We start from the raw sequence: 19,233 nt of genomic DNA on the forward strand, positions 1-19,233 counted from the left end.
ACATCTCACGGATAAAGTGGGGTTGTATCCCCGAGTTTGTTTGCACCCGGTCAAGTGTGGGTCAGGGAGGAGGCCGCTGTAAATGGGGTGACATAGCAACCCAAAGGCAGCTCTTGGCTAGAGTGTGCCAGAGGGATTAGGGGATCACATATCATTCTTCACATACGGAAAACCCCTTTGTACCTCAACTAGAGGGGAAATTTTGAGGCGACCACTGACAGAAGGCAGGCTTGTCACTAAGCTTTGTTTTCTCTAAGCCCACAGCTACAAATATACACCTCCAGGCCATGTATATGCACACAAAAATAGAGATGGTTTTTGTCCAAAAAATCTAATCCCTGTGTGCTTACAATGCGCACACACACACACACACACACACACACACACACACACACACACACACACACACACACACACACACACAAACCTGTAGATACAGATTAGTGTAAATGCATGCATGCACATCCCGGCCTGAGTGATTGGTGTGTATTCTGACACCATGTATCAGAAATAGCCCCTCATGCCTAGAGACACACTGCTCCACATAAAGAAGTCCGTCCGCGGGACTTCAAAATGTCACTTCCCAGTCCACTACTACAAAAGTTTAGGATATCAGCTGGAACTTTCCTGTTATCTGTGGGTGTGGGACAGCTGGTGAGTACGTTTTCTCAATATTACAACATTTCATAAGACGCTGAACAAATGGTGTGAGATGAATGACACCCAACAGTATACGATCTGCCAACAATGATTCACACCTAACCTGACGCTGGTTTTCCTATTGTTTTAATCCTGAGTCACTGGAGTGGTTCTAGTATAGCTGTTTGTTTGGTAGGAGAAATAACTGGCAGGCTCGACCTTGTATTTTTCTTCAGTCTATTTCTTCTGCCATGTTGACACAACAGTTTCCCCTCCCTCAGTCTGTCTATACGTCTCCCCTTCTTTCTTTGTTCCTCCCTTGCTCCAATTGATAATCACAAACTCTTTGATATGATAAAATATATCTCTGCTGCTTCCTTCTCTTGTTCCTCCACATCTGTATTTTTTACTTTAAATGTTTAATGAGGCACTGCAGCAGAGGTCATAACGCTGTTGTATTTTTTTTTTTTTTTTTTCCTCATAGTCAGAAATCAAAAGTGAGGGGGACATGTTGTCAGGGTTGTGCATGTCTTACTTAGAGGCCCATAAAAATGTACATGTAGCATATAGTTTTACAGGGATGAGAAGGTCTCTCATGTTTATGTGGTAAGTATGAATCCTGAGTCTGGATGTTTATCTTATCTTAGCATAAAACTGGAAACAGGGGGAGACACTAGCTTGGCTTTCTCCAGAGTTCAAAAACAGGCCTTCCAACACCTGTAAAGAGACATGACAAAGAAACAACAGCATCATTTGTTTCAACAAGTGCCCCAAAAAGCAACATGTTTTCAAGCGACAAAGCCCTCTAGTGGCTGTAGAAATTATGATGGGTTGGATCAAGACTAGATTTAAACACCAGAGGCCACCTTTTATTTCCTACTTCCAACTGACAGCCAATGTCAAGGTTCCCTCTACCATGACAAAGCACTTATTTAAACCATGATTTTTTTCCCCTAAACATAAACAAGCTGTGTTTGTGCCTAAACCTAAGCAAATGTTAACCAGACTTGTTGCATCATAAACAGTGATCTCTAACAGATTTTCTGGCACAGACAGATGTCGTCATCTTGCCGATGGGGGCCTCAGATGAGAAGGCACTTCTCTGTGTTGTTCTGGAGGGCGTGCACAAACAGAATTTTGTCATGTAATTTGGAGGACATGTTGCTCTCTTAAGTTATCTAACAGGTTATATATTTGTTTATTTAATCTGTACAAAAATAGGGGAGCAAAAACATCACCCTGGGGTTATGTGCTGGAATATTTTTGGCTGGGAGCAGTGACTTTAAGCTATAACTCTAAAATATACTTTTGTTTGACAGGTCTTTTTACCTTTGGACAGAACCAGGCTATGAGTGTGGGATTGATCTTTTCATTTTACTCATCTTACTGTCAAACAAGCCCAGTTCCCAATGTCAAACTATTACTTTAATCCAGAGACATGAGATTGATATCTTCTCATTTCACTCTCCCAACCAAAGCAAAGTATGAATCTATCCCTTTAAAACCTCACAGTATGCAGCTTCTATTGAAACTAATCTAGTTCAGATTTATCTCTTATATATATTTCAGTTCAGTGCATCAATTCTCAACAGTGAAAACAGCCCTTATGTTCAGACACAGCAAGCTGAGATTAGGTGCTTTGGCCACAGACACATTTCAGACAACCCTCAGGCCAGACCAGCTTCGATCGACAGTCCAGTACTAGATTCTCTGAGGTTGAGACTCCTGTTTTTCAATCTGTGTCAGAGCTAACAGCCAGGCTCGTTTCGCAGGAGGCATTTAGCTGCCTGTTTGACCATTTGGTTTATTTAAACTAGGAGGGTAAAAGGTGAGATTATGGTCACAGAGGTCTCCATGGTGATGAGGAGCTTCTGTGCTGCTTGCTTGGTTGGACTTAAAGGTCTGAATTTACACAGGAGCTAAAACTGTTAATGGTTTTTAATGCTGTACTATTCGAGTCAGCCTGCATGTTCACACTAGAGACAGTGCTGTACAGATACAGATACAGATACTGAGATGTTGTCCTTTACAAATAAATACTTTTTTTTGGAATTTGGGAGATTGAATAACCTCAGGGGAAGTTTATGTTCAGCAGTTGAAACTTTATTTATACTGTGTATTATCTGACAGATTCAAGAAACTTTTAGAAACTTTATTTTAATGTCTGGGAGTGTGCTGGTGTTGAGGTGGATTTTGATTTAGTCTATCTACAAAAACAACCTGTCCGGAGGTACAAAACCAGATACTGAGCTGGGAGCTGGTCTTTATTCTGTGAGTTTCACTTAAGAGAAACCTTTATTCAAAGAATGAGTTCTTCCATCCATTCTGCTTGTTGCTATTCACAGCTGGAGCCTATCCCAGCATGCACTGCACTGCACACAGATGAACATAAACACTGACAGTCACATTTCATGTCCTTGGACTGACTGCACTTTACCCCGATCAGCAGATCTCATCTAATGCCACGTCGAGCAGCATTCTTTTAGGTATTAAAGAGACTGTTACGACTTTATTGAATTTGAACATTGCATAAGCTTCATCAGGTCTCACAAGTGAGTTAGTTACCTATGCATGTGTGTTTTGTGTTTTTGTTCAGTATGCTGTAGATAAAACCCACTCACTGTCTGTCAGCCTGTCTGCTCTCCTGTGAATCACCAGCTTGGATCCACACCATCCACAGGGCTGAGTAGCATATAATGGCCAAAATGTTGTGGAGCTGTGGCTCTGCCAAAACTGCTTTTTGTTTTGTAGTTTTTGATAATAATCATGCTTTTAGCCACAGTGACAATATTCCAGGAAGACTTGCTTATTTGAAAATATCTACATCACCAACTTCCAGTGAAATGAAATTCTTTACTTATGTTCGTTTGGTATGTCGCTTACTCTCCACTTTTTCCATTTTCTGTCATTATCGTCGTCCTCTTTATTGTTTATCTCTTTATTTACAATCCATATACATGCGCTCTCTCGCTGTTCCTGTTTAGCTCACACTAATCCCCCCCCACTTCCTCTTCAGCTTGATTTTTGCCATTTTTGCCAGTGTTTTTATTAAGGAACACAAAAACACACACAAATTTGAAAAAACACAGACATGCATTTGCACACACAGGTTTGTGACAGAGTGTTGGATCTGTATAGGATGTTGAAAAAGGCCAACCTGCTTTAATGGGACAGGAACACAAAGCTGAGAAAACACGAGGCTGGGCAAATGAGAGTATTTCAGAAACAAGATGCACTGTTTGCAGTCATTTTGCTTTTTAAATTCCACTTTTAGAGACCCCATAGGTTGTTTGTGCAAGCTTAGTACAACCTGTACTTATGATTAATTGTTAGGCAACATGTACTGGCCGTGCAAGACAGTATCAGTCTTTTCAGCAGATACCCCAAAACGACATGTTTACATTCAGATGAAAAAGTCCTCTCCTGGCTGTAGTAGGTATGATGGGAGCAAAAGAGGACGATGCTGACATATAGCAACAAAGTCTGCATGGGAAGGAGGTTGGAGTGGATGGATGTGTTGACAAAATATTGGGCTTTAACACAAGAGACTGCTATTTGTGTCCTGTTTCAAATGTTGTTTCTTTTAACCACATTTTTATAGGACTTGTGACTTGAATTGGACTCGAGCACTGATGACTCTGACTCGAGCACTGACTGCATTCAGACTTGGAAGTTGGAGATGGAAACTTAGTTATTTTGCAATAAGCCATAATAATTTGGCTAAAGACAAATAAATTAATATTGTAACATTATTCGATTTCATACAAGGGCAGGCAGATGTGTTCACTAGTCTACATGCAGACTTATGTGCATACTGTCAATAAACACTTACTGCTAAGATGCTGAAGAGATGCCTTGGAACAACCCTGATGACTTGGACTTACACTCAAACTGTGGGGACTCGAGACTTGACTCGGACTCGAGGTTTAGGGACTTGGCTACAACACTGCCTTAACCACATGTGTGTTATTGTAACAATCATGACAAAGGTCCTCTAACCTTAAAAATGAGCTTATATTAACCATACCACAATCTTTCCCTAGACCCTACCAGGTTGTTTAGGTTTGAGGACTTGCTGTACTTTTCAGTGTTTTGGTCAAAGTTATTCCATTTAAAAGCTAAAAAAAAAAAAAAAAAAAAAAAAAAGCAGCTCTAACGAATGAGCAGCTTGATTAGAAAGAAAAAAAAAAAAAAAATCAATGATGGCTTCAGGCTGGGAATAAACAACTCAAATTATATTTCCTCTGAAAGCATAAACAAAATAATATCTGATTTTGTGGCTCCAGCCAGGGGAGTTTGACTCAAAAAGATGGAGCACTTTCATTCAGAAAAACACTGAGAGAAACGTTGCCTTATTGTACACAATTGGCTCTACCCCACTGGGCTTTATGACCTCAGAGTTTTCATTGAGAAAAATAAAATGATTCAAGTGGCTCAAAGTGCCAAACATCACAGGATGCTGCGAGATATTAAGGCAGAGGATGGGGTATAACTCAAAGCGAGAGCCGCCTGGATGTTATTGCCTGCTGCCTAACTGATGCAGACTGCTTTAGCATGAGTGGGCGCTGAATAAAAACATATCATGCACAGGCACAAGTGGGTGGTTGAGGATTTGTGCGCATTACGTAGAAATGTGAGACTCACAGTGGTTTGGAAACCCAACACGTTGCTCCTGTGTTAATATGACACCAAAGTGCTACATTCCAGCACCCTTCTGAATGCTCACCTTTACCTCACTGTCAACTGTTATTCATATAAGACATTTCAGAAAAAAAGCCTTAAGTAATTTACTGTTTGAGTAGTAGGTAGCAGTAAAAGTGGTTTTTGGAAGTACAGGTTCTGCCCTCTGTAGAGCTTCAGGTTTGCACCAGTGAAGTGTTTGAAAGGCTGATACCAGTGCCAATTACTTTTAGAATAACATATCGTTAGATGATATTTTTGCAGTTGTTAAAGAAAAAAAAGTCCAACCATGAAGAAATTTAATGATGCTCTAGCTCTTAAATTTAATTTGATTTAAAGGAGCTAGTCTTGCTGTAGCTTCATAGTTAACGTTAGCATTAACAGCTGTTTACTTACAATCTAAAAGAAATGTTTTGAAACCTTTACTCGCCAAGAACGGTCTCCAGTGGTGGAAAGCAACGCCAATGTTAACTCTCGTCTCTATGACAACGTTTCCACTGCTGAAGTTAGCAGGCTAACTAAGCACAGCCTTGATCTGTCATCAGATGACAGACCCCGACTCAACACCCTCACTGTTACTCTACTGTGCGGGGAGGGGATGGCTCACTAGGTTTTAGATGATAAAATTTGATGACGCACAAGCTTTGCATTGGGACACCTCAGCACTCTCCCTCTTTCAGCCTCTCTCTCTAATTCTTTCCATATTTGTTTTCTGCCGGGAAAGAAAAACTCCCTTAAAATCTTACTTGTCTCAAAGGAGAAAGTGAGAGGGAAGCTGAGTGACTGCACATCACCTGCTTGGTGTGGAATAAATGATGGAACAGTTGAGAGTGTGTGTGTGTGTGTGTGTGTGTGTGTGTGTGTGTGTGTGTGTGTGTGTGTGTGTGTGTGTGTGTGGAAACAAGGTGGAGATTGTATCCTGGGGAGAGGCAGTGATTGTGGTTTTATGAGTGACTCCGTCATATTTTGATGATGCAGTTACGGCAGTGCAGGGAACCAGCAGACAGTCAATACAGTGCTGTCATTTCATCACATCAGCGTGCACAGACTGCTGCAGACTGTGTGCTCATGTGTGTTTATGTCAGTGTGTGTGCGTAAGACACAGAGAGGAGAGAGAGAGGGAGGCAGAAAGAAAGAAAACCAAAGATGAACAAGAGATGCTCATCGCAGCCCTCAGGCGCTGTGCTTTGGTCTCTGATGCTAAGAAGTAACCCACAAATCGTTCAGACGCGTCTCTCAGCCTTGTGGTGTCACTACCAGATGTTATCCACTCACATCTGGCACTGATGTGAGTTGTTCACATGTTGTCATTTAGTCATGTTGTGCTCTCACAAACCCCAACAACACAGCACTTTGTGTTTTCCAGGCCGGTGTTTGTGCCAGCAGATGAGTACTGTTACTAATAAGACCTATTAAATCTATTAGTTCTAGTTTACGCATTGACTCCTGTGAGACACACACACACACACACACACACACACGGTCTCATGAGATGCGTATTATTTTGCCAGTTTTGTCACACCACTGAGGCACTGTGTTATGTTTTAATTAGTAATTCTGAGAGTTTGGACAATTCTAAATAGACAAACAAGTGGTTGAAAAGTGGGATGAGAAAATCTTTGAAACGCAAATTTGGGTAAAATTTTAATGTTTGCGCAGCATGAATGTTTTTTTTGCCATATGGCTGTTTGTGCATGTTACCTCAAGTCTCTGCTTTTTTCTCTGCTTCTGGCATTTTCTTCATCTGTTTGGTCTCTCACTGGAGCTGGTGTTTGGCAGGTGCTGTGTCTCATGTGCAGCTCTGTTTTCCAGTTATCCACTAGACAGCTACTGAACAGTGGAAAAATACTGTGTCGCCTCATGAAAATCTGTGAAATTTAGTGAAATCTCTTGAAGGGCACAGATTTGTTCCAAGGAAGAGTTTTTCCCATCTTGAAATAGACCTAAAAATTTGACACTGAAGTAGTCCAGTGGAAATAATGTGGTGGTTTAGGTGGAAGTGAGGAAGATACATTTATCTTCCGATGGTTGTCCATATGCAAAAACATTCTGTTCTGTGAGTTTTTATATTAAGGTAAAAAGATTTTGAGTTTTATTTTCGCATAACCAAGATATCAACCTAACATAGACTAACCCCTAACTTCAACTCTGTAGCTTAAGCCAGGCAGTTCCTGATTGTAACTAGATGATGGTTTTGGCTCAGACAAAAGCACTTCAGTGCAAATTTGAGTTTGGATTTTGGTTTTTCCTTTGATATTTTTCTTCTGGAAAAAATGATTGCCCAAATAGCCCAATACCATTCAAGCATAAAATCATCACGATTTCGGGAACTTCAAACTTTGTGGCTCACTTGCACACCCTTGGGAGAGAGATACTGGTGCTGTGTGTGCTGTGGTTGCACTGATGTTACTGGGATAACCCTCATTTTCTGTCTTGAAACACAAAGACAGGTTTTTGTCTTGGGCCAGCTCAGGCAAAAAAAAAAAAAAAAAATTTTTTTTTAATGTTTTAACCAAAATTTTTAATGAGTGAATCTCACAGTTGTGTTGGCTATTGCTTTAGAACCTAAGTTTTCATCACATTTTATCTCTAACTTTCTAACCTGGTCATGACTAGTTTTTGCTGTCATCACGTAACAACTTTGTTTACACTCATTTCACAAAACCTTATGATTTTGGATCATTACCTTGTGCAATGACGTCAGTTTTCTGTTATCAGAGTGGCAGACGTCAGCAGGTTTTATTGTTCTTTGGCTCTGGCTCCAAACTATTGTTCTGTTCAATTTCATAGATATTGGCTGCATTAAGCAGAACTCATGACAAATGCAGAGTCAGCTTATATTTCAGCAGCCGTAGCTTTCAAGGGGACATGTGATACAGCTGTGCTCTGGAAAAGACATCATGCTCAGGCTTTGTCAGCACACGCTTACGTGACAGTGACAACCTTAATTCATGATAGAAAAAACGCATGTACACTCAAGCTAAAGCTCAGTGATTACAGAAAAAAAAAAAAACAACAAAGGGTGAAAACAGAAAGCTTTTGGGAAAAGAAAGAGATGTAGTTAGTTTGGTCCTCTTTCATGTTTTCCTCTGAATGCTACTTTCATTGTGCCTGTTATAGCTGCATTTCTCAGTAACAAGGATATTCATAGTGTGACCCTGGGCATGATGCCAATGGAAATAAGGATGTCCAGTCCATAGACCCTCCACAAACATGAAACCACAGAGTTTTTTGAAACAAAATTTGTGGCCATGATCAGGAAACACAATGAGAACCAAAGGCGTTAATTGAAAAATAAATAAAATATAGCACACACACAATATTATTTTACATGTTCACAATAAGAAAATTCCAGGCAAGGGCAGATAGGGAAATGTATTCCAGTAAACAACACTAAAAGTCTCTCACTGGCCTCTTCCATGCAGTTGTTCCAAAGGTCAATGACCTCCAGGGAGATGACCTACTTTGAATTTTCAGACAGCAGCGGGCCAGTGGACATCATAGCAGTATGTATTTGCTTCTCGCTGGCTCTGATAATCATATTTGTTAGAGCGATTTGTAATAGATTATCCCACCGCATATTGTATCTCCTCTCTAAGTATAAATCATAGGGAGATGGACTTATTTTATCTTGAACTAAAAAGGGACAACCTAACTCACGCTATCAGCCACGTTTGGCCATAAAGTCAACATACTGTGAAATTTGGACAAAAGTCTTAAACAAATAAATCAGTTTACTAGTTATCACAGTAAGACCAATCACCCTGTGAGAACACTTGCATAATGTGTTCTTTGGCACTAGAGAGTCTCTAATTATAACCCTGATGGTGTCTTCAGGATTATCTTAGAAGGTGTTTGGCAGACAGCCTGTTTTACAAACTGGTAAGGTGGAGTTTGGGTGACATGGGGTGTCTACTATAAGACACCATTGAGTTGTAGTATAGGCAGTGTGGAATCTAGTGTTGGTGGAACTTTATCTGTGCTAAGAACTAAGACAGGATATATAGACCTCTGGACAAGTCCCCCAGCTTTAAGGACGTGTTATACTAAATCTCTGCAATTCTCCTTTAAGAGACAAACTGAAACTGGTGCCAATGGCTCACACTCTAACAATGGCCCTTAATCTGCCCTTACTTCCCACCTCATTTCCACTTTCACGGGAAAGCATTAAAGTGATAGAAATATGAGATTCACATCTTATTATGTAAAATCAGGTTTCATTGCATTGCTCAGTGATCACAGAAATGTAATCTGCATGTGAACAGGGTGCCAGCAGGGGAATGCAGCAAAATCATACTTGCCTTTGAAATAAAAAAAGATGACATCATCCTCTTCAGTGATATCATCCCAACCTGTTTGTAAAGCATGACATCATCTTGGTATGCAACCCCTCTGTGGGGATTTTTTCCCTTTTTTTTCCTGGAGCAGGAAAATCTGATGAATTATTCAAGAGTGGCTTCCCTGTGTGTGGTGGGCAACTGTTTCACACTGCAGGGCACAGGGGGGCTGTTTGTTAGAAAGATTAGTCTCATAATGTTGATGCAGTGTAAAACACTTAACTCATCTACTACAGTGATGATACTGCAGCTCTGCTGTCAAACCATGTCCCTCAGCAATGATGACAGTAATAATGAACTGATGTCATGCTGCTCTTACAGAAAGAGGATTATTTAACCTGGGACTATTTCTTGGTGGAAAGAGGGCAGATGTGGAGGGACAAATAGGTGGACACAGACCGGGAAGGTCAGAATAGTTAAAAATTTCGTGTGAAGGGATGTTGATAGTTAAGGCTCAGGTTACAGGATGGCAGGACTACTACAGCACACAATGAATGATGCAGCAATCAGGCAAATGGCAGGGAAAAGATGGCTGATATATACAATGTGAGCTAATAGGGAATGGGAAACAGGTGAATGAGTCAGGACTGGGTGATTAGAGAATGAGAGACAGGTGATCACAGGTGGGTACAGGGAGTCAGGCGACTGAGACAGGGAGGAACAGGAAGGGCTGACACAAGAATCACGACAGCTGTAAATGATGTAAGAACCGAAATAATAATAATATTGATAATGATTGTAATATAGTAGAACAAGAAAAGTCTTTCCTGAATCCTTAAAGATGCAAGTAAGGTATAAAATTTCAAAACAGCTGAACAAATATTCAGTGGTTATGAAATTCTAAACTCCCACTAAAATCATGTTGCTGAAACCTTCAGTACATCTGCAAATGATTCACTGTAATCAGATCCATGTTGCAGCAGCAGTCGTCTTCATCCCTCTCTGGCTCCAGTCTCCCTGTATATCTGAACATTTCGAGAGAGGCAATATTCAGAGAAAAGCAAGATCACCTTAAAAGTGGAACATCAGAGGTGAATACACTGCAGATCGGATCATTGTGGTACAAGAGAGTGCACAACAAAGAAAAACTATAAAGATCAACATCAGAGCAGGTTCCTGTCTTGCAGGCCGATAACAATAGCAAATAAGAATAACAGTCCAAGTTTATTTATTTATTTGTTTGGACCAAAAGAAAAACATTGTCACATGAGGTTTACATACCAAGAGGATGATGTCATTCTTGCACACAGGTTGGGATGATGTCATCGGTGAGAATGAGGTCATCTCTTCATTTTAAATGTGCACTGTAGGTGGGGCTGCTGTGACAGTGTGTTTCCCTTCCCCGCACTCCATCACTGACCCTTACATTTTAACCTAATTCTATTCACTGTATAATTCTGTATCATTTTAATATTATGATGTGAAAGAATGGGAAATATTAGTTTATAATAATAGTTTTTAACAATGGCAGCATGATAAAGTTTTTTTAAAATTTTTTTTTTTAAGAATTCAAAGTATGTTGTTTTTGTGAGTCATGATGACTGTAAGTATGAGTGTGACCGTCTGTCTGGATGTTTTTCCACTATTAAAAATAGACCCCATTAAAAACTATTTGGAAGTATTTTTCATCAGATTCCAAAGTAAGTACATTATAAACATTATGTGTTTTGTTATTTGTTAAGATGGTTTTATTTTAAATATGCGTTGGATGAGGGAAAAAAGTGCTGGATGCAAAAAAAAACAAACAAAACAAACAAAAAAAAAAAATACAAACTCGTATCACCTTACCTTGTACCGAATGTATCATCTAAGATTTCAGCCAAAAAGAGCTTTGTCAGAGCACTGATATTTTGTGCAAAGGATATAATTGTGCAAATGTTTGGATCTTTTTCAGTAGATGATTGAAAAAACATAAATAAGTAGTGATTCATTCATCGGTTTCTGTGCATCCAGTTTGCAGGTTGGGGAGAAAGCAGCTGGCATTGCCACATGTTTGCTATCACAATATATCTGACAATGACATTCTGTGATTGCACTTGGCAAAGGTAACAAAAGATAAATGTGACAGCAGAGGAAAAAAAACCCCTCATAACGTTTGTCTCCTGTCTTCTTTACTACCACTGTCATCTGCTGTGAAGGGATTTAGGATGTAGGTGAAACAAGATGCTGCTAATCCCCAACGCTCCCTGCAGGATACAGTGACGGAGTGATGCCAGGCTGCTGACAATAATGAGCCTAATTCACGTCTATTAAGATCAGTGGGCTGTGAAAGTGAAGTAATGTGCTCCCATCATGACGCAGATTGAGGAAATATATTTGCAAATCAATCCCCTCCCCTTCACATGGGCAAATTTATGCATGCACACAATGACGCATCCTTTCTACGTCATAAAGTTTGATAGTGGCTGCAGGCACTAACTCACTCTGATGCCCCACAATCACGAAAACCTGTATTACTATATTTGTGGGGGCATTGTATAACCACAGCCTGGTTGTAATTCCAACCTGTGCAGTGTAATGGCTTTGTGGTTACCCCTGCTGCCACAAAGCTAAAGGGTCCTGGATGCATGTGCCATCCAGCTGAGTCCTAGTGGACTTTCCTCCTGTCTGCCTGGGATTCTTCCAGATGTTCCAGTTTCCTCTCATAGTCCAAAGGCCTGCAAGTTAGATGAAGTGAAAACTCTGAACTTCCCAAAGGCGTGAATGTGAGTGTGAATGTCATTGTGTGTCTGCAAATGTTAGGCCTGTTATGGACTGGCAACCTTTGCAGGGTGTTCCCTGCTTTTCATCCACAATTTAAAAATGGAGGGATGGAGATGGATGCTTCCAACTTTGACCATAAATTAAATGCTAAGCACTAATTCCATACTACATACAGTACTATATACTAATCTTTGTAGTACTGATTTTTTAGCCACTATATAAGAAGATAATGTTTTCTACTGGTTTACTCTAACAGGACATGATGCAAGAGGTGTGCAATCACATCGAGGGACAATCAAACTGCAACTTTAAAATGCCATTGACCATTAAACTAAAGACAGAGAAAGCTAAATATTTTTTTTAATTCAGAGGTAGTTGTTTTGTTTTGCTTCAGTGCAAGAATGATGCCCATAAACAGCACAAATAGGACCCAAACTGTCTGTTTTGAGCATAGGCTATTTCATTTTGTCACTTTTCCAACATGAACAAATTACATACTCAAAACCTGCTTAGAATTACCATATTATATGCATTTGGGACAAAGCTGGAGTCTTATCATAAAACAAATGGCTATACGTGACTGTACATGTTGGGATTCTTCATTCCCTGTAGGCCCGCTATAACCTAATCATTTTAAACCTGATTCTAAAACAAACCAGTGGTTTACCCTGCAGGGACCAGAGGTGAGTCCTTGTTTGCACATAGATTTTTGCCACCACAACATAATGAATACAGAATACAAAAGAAAAACACACACACAAACACACACACTGTGCCCTTTGAAAACCATCAAGGAAAACTCCTGCAGTATGGATTGTCTAATCAAAGTCTAATCAAAGGTGTGGGATGGTAAACTGACACCTCATCGTAGATAGGATTCACACCTACAGACAAAGCAGCCATTATCTTATCAGCTCGATATTCTAATGAGCACATCCACCAACACCTGTTTTTGATAACTCCCATAATGCCATGCATGGACATGTGTCTGACAGCCAGTGATTTCCTGTTGTAATTACATTACAGCTTATACTATTATTCGTCATATGATAAAATAATTTGCTGTTGATATGAACTGTTTGTCTGACGTGTCGGTAAACCATAAAACACCAACAATAATTTGTAAATTTAATGATTCTTTCTTGTTAAATAACTTTGTAGAATTAGTTACAACCATGAATATACAGGATCCCATATTTAGAGTTAATTTGGACAGCACACCCTCATAGATTCTTTTATCTTTGTATTTATTATTTTCTCTGAAATGCATTTGAAAGTAGAAACCAATTAAATTCCACCAGAATGATGCATTCAATGCTGTTTGCAGGGTCAACACCACAATAAATATTAAGCTTGTGGGAAACACAGATAAGCTCTCGTGACCATTGTCCCATTCATCCTCGTTTCTGTAAATGCCCACCTTCAGTCTGGACACACGAACAACACCTGTGTTTTCCAGTGACACAGGCCCTGTTTTTCCTCCACGAATACAGTCACAGTCTTTCACCTCTACTTCTGTTTGCCTCTCTGTTCACCGTCTGTAATGTAAAGGTATAATATGGAGGGCAGTAGCAGGCAGTAGTACAGCAATAAAGAATGGTTTGTATTTTCAACTTGTGCAACATGGAAATTAAAAACACTGACATATGGTCTGATATATAAATATAACACTTATTTCAGGCCACGGCACCAATGACAACAAAATCATTCACTATTCACTTTCAGTACAGGCTTCTATGCAGAATTCCTGACTGACAAATTTTCCATTCAAATAACAGATTATTCACTGGACTGTCTGTTTGCATTTGGAAAAGTAGGTTGACTTAGTGGTGTGGCCAGGGATCCACATCTGGATGGAGACTTTTTTCCAGGACTAAAACAGACAGCTTTTTAGCTGATTTTTTTTTTTTTTTTTTTTTTTTTGAAGAAAGAAGCTGAATGTCAGCAGAAACCTGCATCACTTGACTGTTTGTCCTCTGTTTGTCCTGCACACCACTGTGATCTGTTGACTCCTGTTTCATACAAATACAACAGGTGCCTGTTTGACATTTGGAACATAACTGTGAGGCTGGACAGTTTTTTTTTTTTTTTTAACAGACAGTGGCTTTTCTGCAGTTCTCTTGAAGCAGAAGGGAGTGAAATACACAGGAAGACAGAGACGTTAGGGACCTTAAAGCATGTAGCGTAATGCTGGTGTTCATATTTCCTGCTGTGTACTTATCATCACATACAGCTGTTGATAAGTGGGAGTGGCAATCCTCAAAATTATTGTGAAAGGGAAGATAAGTTTGCAGCACTGCTCTTGTTGAGCAGTTGATCTGTCAGGGATGCAAACTGTCTACTTAAATAGAAATTTCAAACTCACACTTCACAGACTGTTTTGAGTATTTATTCATTAATTGCCAGTAGTTCCTTAGCAAACATCCAAATAACCAGAACAGATGTATGTGCACAGCTGCAGACTCTCCTGAGAATCATAAATCAAAATGGGAGGTTGCAGGTCAAGAAGGTTATTTTGCTTGTGTAGGGAGCAGGATTTTGTGGTCAACACTTGGTGACAAGTAATAGTGGGATTTTCTAGAGATACAACAAAAACTGTAGAAACAAACAAAGACATTAATAATGTTGCACCTTTAAACCCCCCCATCATATGGATGGGTGGATGGATGGAATGATATATTCTAACCTAAACCTTAAAACCCTCAAATAAATGGCTAACTTTGTGAAGACTGGATTTTTGTACCCACAAGAGAGCCCCCATATGTGATGAGTGAACAAACAAAGAAAATAAAAGGAATGAATACATAAGTGTAATATGTAGTCTGCGTAAAAATAAGTAAATGAGTGATTCACTGTATGAAATCTGAATCTGAATGGATAAAGTGGAGTAAAAAGTCAGCCAGATATTTCCATCTCTCTTCCATTTTCTGTCAGTGTAGTGATGTAGAATCATGGAGTATCAATCATATATTAGAAATAGTCAAACACCTCAAAGTTCTGCTCAAATACAGTAATTGAGTAAATATACTCAGTTATTTTCCATCGTTACAGGTTGCTTTTGTGTTGGTGGACGTCGTCTTATATTTCCATCATAAGTGGTGGGATTTCCGGTGGTGTTCCTGAACGCCTCACAAAGGGGCTGGCCCGGTGCCGTCCCCGTCAGAGCCGCCTCTCCCTCCTCCCGCTTCTCCGGCACCCAGGCTCGGCTCGGCTGAGTTTTACGTCAGGGAAACGGCCGTGTGACTGAGAGAGAGAGAGAGAGAGAGAGAGAGAGAGAGAGAGAGAGAGAGAGAGAGAGAGAGAGAAAACGATTTTCTCTGGGAAATCCTCACCAGTGTTGCTGCTCTCAGTCTCAGCTCAGACATGGGCAGCTCACTGTGACAGAGGCGCGCAGGTCTGCAGTGAGGGTTTACGCAGGATGGAGTGTGACTGGGACCAGAGGGAGCGCAGCAGAGATCTCCAGGAGCGATGTAAGCCCACAGTCTCATTCTCTCTTCTTCACACTTTGAACGTTTTTGAGTTTCCGACTTTCAGCCACTTTTATGAACTTTCAGTCTTTTTTTTTTTCTCCACACTGAGGTGTCAGCCACCAGTGTGAAACTGAAGGCGTGAATGTTTTTCACCATTTGCGTGTTTTTCCCTCTCTCCTGTCATTCTGACATTCAGCTTGTACAGATGTGTTATAATAGACAGTTTAAACAGCTGTTTGCCAACTGTTATATCCCGTCTGATGGTGAGTTTACATCAACCTCGTAAAAGTTGTTATGCTGCTGTGCCCTTTTTCATGCTTAGCATTACTATTGAGACAGAGTTCTTGTGTTAGTCTTTGAAGATATAGCCAACCTGCACTTTATTATTTATTGTTTTCTGTTGCTCATGTTGCACCATTCACCGTGAACCACTTTAAAATGACTACTTCTCAACAAATTTGGCATTAATGGTGATTATCTAAAGTCAGAAAAGAGAGCAACTTGTTAGAAATATGTAGCTGCTGCTCATGCATGATGATGATGATGGGGGGGTGGGGGGCAAGCCCCAGCGTGCCTCCTTGCACAGCAGCTCCAGACTGGCAGGGAGTGAGTCAGACCAAGATGAATAGCTGGCGAGATGGAAGAGGGGCAGAGCTTCCCCTGCATGTGGAAAATAGTTTCAGATTATTGTCTCGATCAAGCTCAATTGTTTCCAAAGGAGATGAGGAAGCAGAAGCCACACAGCAGCTGAAGGTGGATGAACCATCACTGCTGATCTTAAAATGAGTTGTTGAGGTTGCTCAGTTTTTCCCGGTGGGAGTGTGCAGATCAAGAGATAATGGACTGTGAGACTGTGAGATGCTGTGAGGTTTTTTTTAATTTTTATTTTTTTATTTCATTCTGGGATACAGGCGACTCACCTGCACGTCACTGACTGTTTTGTGACCATCTGAACACTTTTTTTGTAGTAATCCACTTACAGGATATTATGAGCATGGGGTGCACATCCTCTTCTTGTCTCAGTTCATTCAGTCCCTCACTTTGTTGTTTGGTCACATCTTGGTGGTTAGAACATCCAGTTGGTTGACTCATGACAGTTTAGTTTCTAGATTAATCAGTTAACTCTGTTTAAACAGGCTTTCAGGTAACCTGTGTGTACCAGGTGTGTTTCTTACTGGACAGTCTATTTTATTCCTGTGTTGTGCATTTTCCATATTTTTGCATGTTATATGAGTATATGCAGTCCTGATGAACTGTTTATGGCTCTGTTGTTTGATTGTCCAAAACCCAGAGATATTAGGTTTACTCTCACATAAGACAAAAACAAGCAGCAGATTCTCACCTTTGAGGAACTGGATCAAGGAAATGTCAAAATAACTGATCAGTTATCAAAATAGCTGACCAATCAATCATCCAGCTAACTGTTGCAGCTCTAGGATGGAGCTGACAGACAAAACACCAACGAGCATCAGTGGGTAAATAGCCTACATGAGTAGCCTGTTGTGAAATGAGTTATGTGCTTATACATCATCAACATAAAAAGGAGCTGGTGAACCAGCTGCTGACTGTGGTTAAGCTTTACAGTGAAACTTCACCAAACCTCAGCGTTGTGGTAAGAGAGTGACAGTAACATGAATCTCACTGCTCTCTGTAGGCTGGGAGATTTTGATCGGTCCTTACGAGGCTTCAGGAATATGATGATAGGAATATATATATAGATATAAAAATTTTGCAGAGATTTTGTGATACTGTTTACACTATGACAGGTAAATCCTATTAATATCTCTAATTAAATGAGACCTTTGTAGGCAGCGTTGCAAATCAGTGCCTTGGATTTACTGTGTGGAAACATTGGATTTTTATATGTATATATTTTTTCATCAATGTGAAGATGTGCCTCGATTTTTCAGGTATTAAATTTATGGATTAGCTTAAAATAGGCATTTTATACATGAACAGTTTCTAGATAGATTCTTCAGAACATGTTTTATATTATGTTGATATGATGATATAAAATCACACATACAGTGATAGCGGATTTTATCCATAGTGCTGCTTACTTATAGTCCTGTATAAAGTCAAAGCGTAGGTTTGGATTGGACAGAGACTCAAAGATTTTTTGAAGATTTTTTACATTTCTGCCTACAGTGGATTCTCTTGATCATTGAAACAGCAAAAAGCAAAACACGTAGCTTACACTTGTATAAAAAATTTGTTATGTGTTATCAGTTTCAAGAACCAAGCAACTGGGAAATGAGATCCAAGTATTTCTGTCATTTTCAAAGGAAATACAAAAACACAGCACAATCAAAACAAATGAGATCTCTGACAGTGAAGAAAAGTGTTTAATCTGTTTTAATAGTTCCACCATGAAATGATCTATATTCAAAACAACACAACAAACCTCAGAACACTTAAAGATGAACTTAATGTAAAAAAAGACCAAATCTTGCAGTTTTGGTTTTCAGTTAATCAAATGCAGTAGTTCAGGTTTCTGTTCCTGTTAATATGGAAACTGAAATTCTCTCACACAGGATTCATGATAAGTGACAGCACAGAGGCTCTACATGGCAGGTCATTACTTCTCTATGGGAACCAGTGATGGGAGTCAGTCCCCGGGCTTTGTTTTACCCACCTGTAGGTGATGACAGATGTGTTCCCACGGTGCGTGGGAACAGATGTGTAGTATGGTATTTTGTCCTGCAGCCTCTTCACACCGATGCTGCTGCTTTGCATAATGTGCTTAATTATTGATTAAGTGCCTCTTGTGTTGGTCTGTTATTGTGACCAGTGGATCATATGCACTGTGTAATACACGCTCATACAAACACATTGTGCACACTGACAGATTCTTATACACATTGACAAGTTTTAGTACATATTTACGGATTCATTTGCAAATGATCCACTTATTACACACACACACACACACCCACACACACACACACACACACACACACACACACACACACACACACACACACACACTGAATACACAGTCCTGACACAAGCACACAGACACACTTCAGTTGGTCCACTGAGCTGTTTTTCACTGCGTCCATCCTGTGTGTGTTTGTCTAGCATATCAATGAACTAATAGATGTTGTCACTGTATAAATTTATTCCCTCACTGCTCTTGTTTGGCATCAAAACAAGCAGAGGAGAGCTTTGTAAAACAAAAAAAAGGCAGTGACAATCAAAAGAAAGCAGGAACTGGGTTAATAATGTTTGAGAAAACAAAATTATTAGACTTTTGTGATGAAAACTGTCCAGATGTGACAGAATAAAAGCAGGGATGACTTGTTCAAGGTCCGTTTGAGATGAAAAAAAATTTCTACTCTTAGAATATTTCTAAGTTGGAGGAAGCATCACTGCACTACCTTTGTGATTTGGATACCGATACA

General features: G+C 39.9%; 1 protein-coding gene across 2 annotated transcripts in view; it reads left to right on the top strand.

The window, feature by feature from the left end:
• The first annotated feature begins 562 nt into the window (after positions 1-562).
• Positions 563-19,233, top strand: part of lepr (leptin receptor) — a 41,175-nt gene continuing 22,504 nt past the window's right edge. The window contains exons 1-2 of one of the 2 annotated variants that reach the window (XM_071486175.1): positions 15,542-15,604; positions 15,653-15,829. In XM_071486175.1, the coding sequence (XP_071342276.1) occupies positions 15,778-15,829 (52 nt within the window). In that variant the 5' untranslated portion in view covers positions 15,542-15,604; positions 15,653-15,777. Of the gene's footprint in view, positions 655-15,541; positions 15,605-15,652; positions 15,830-19,233 lie in introns of those variants that run through there. The other variant, XM_071486176.1, reaches the window with a different exon arrangement.

The sequence above is a fragment of the Trachinotus anak genome, unplaced genomic scaffold, assembly GCF_046630095.1.
Source record: "Trachinotus anak isolate AG129_WGS33_773 ecotype Australia unplaced genomic scaffold, CSIRO_AGI_Tana_v1 ptg000010l, whole genome shotgun sequence".
In the NCBI taxonomy this organism is placed as follows: Eukaryota; Metazoa; Chordata; class Actinopteri; order Carangiformes; family Carangidae; genus Trachinotus; species Trachinotus anak.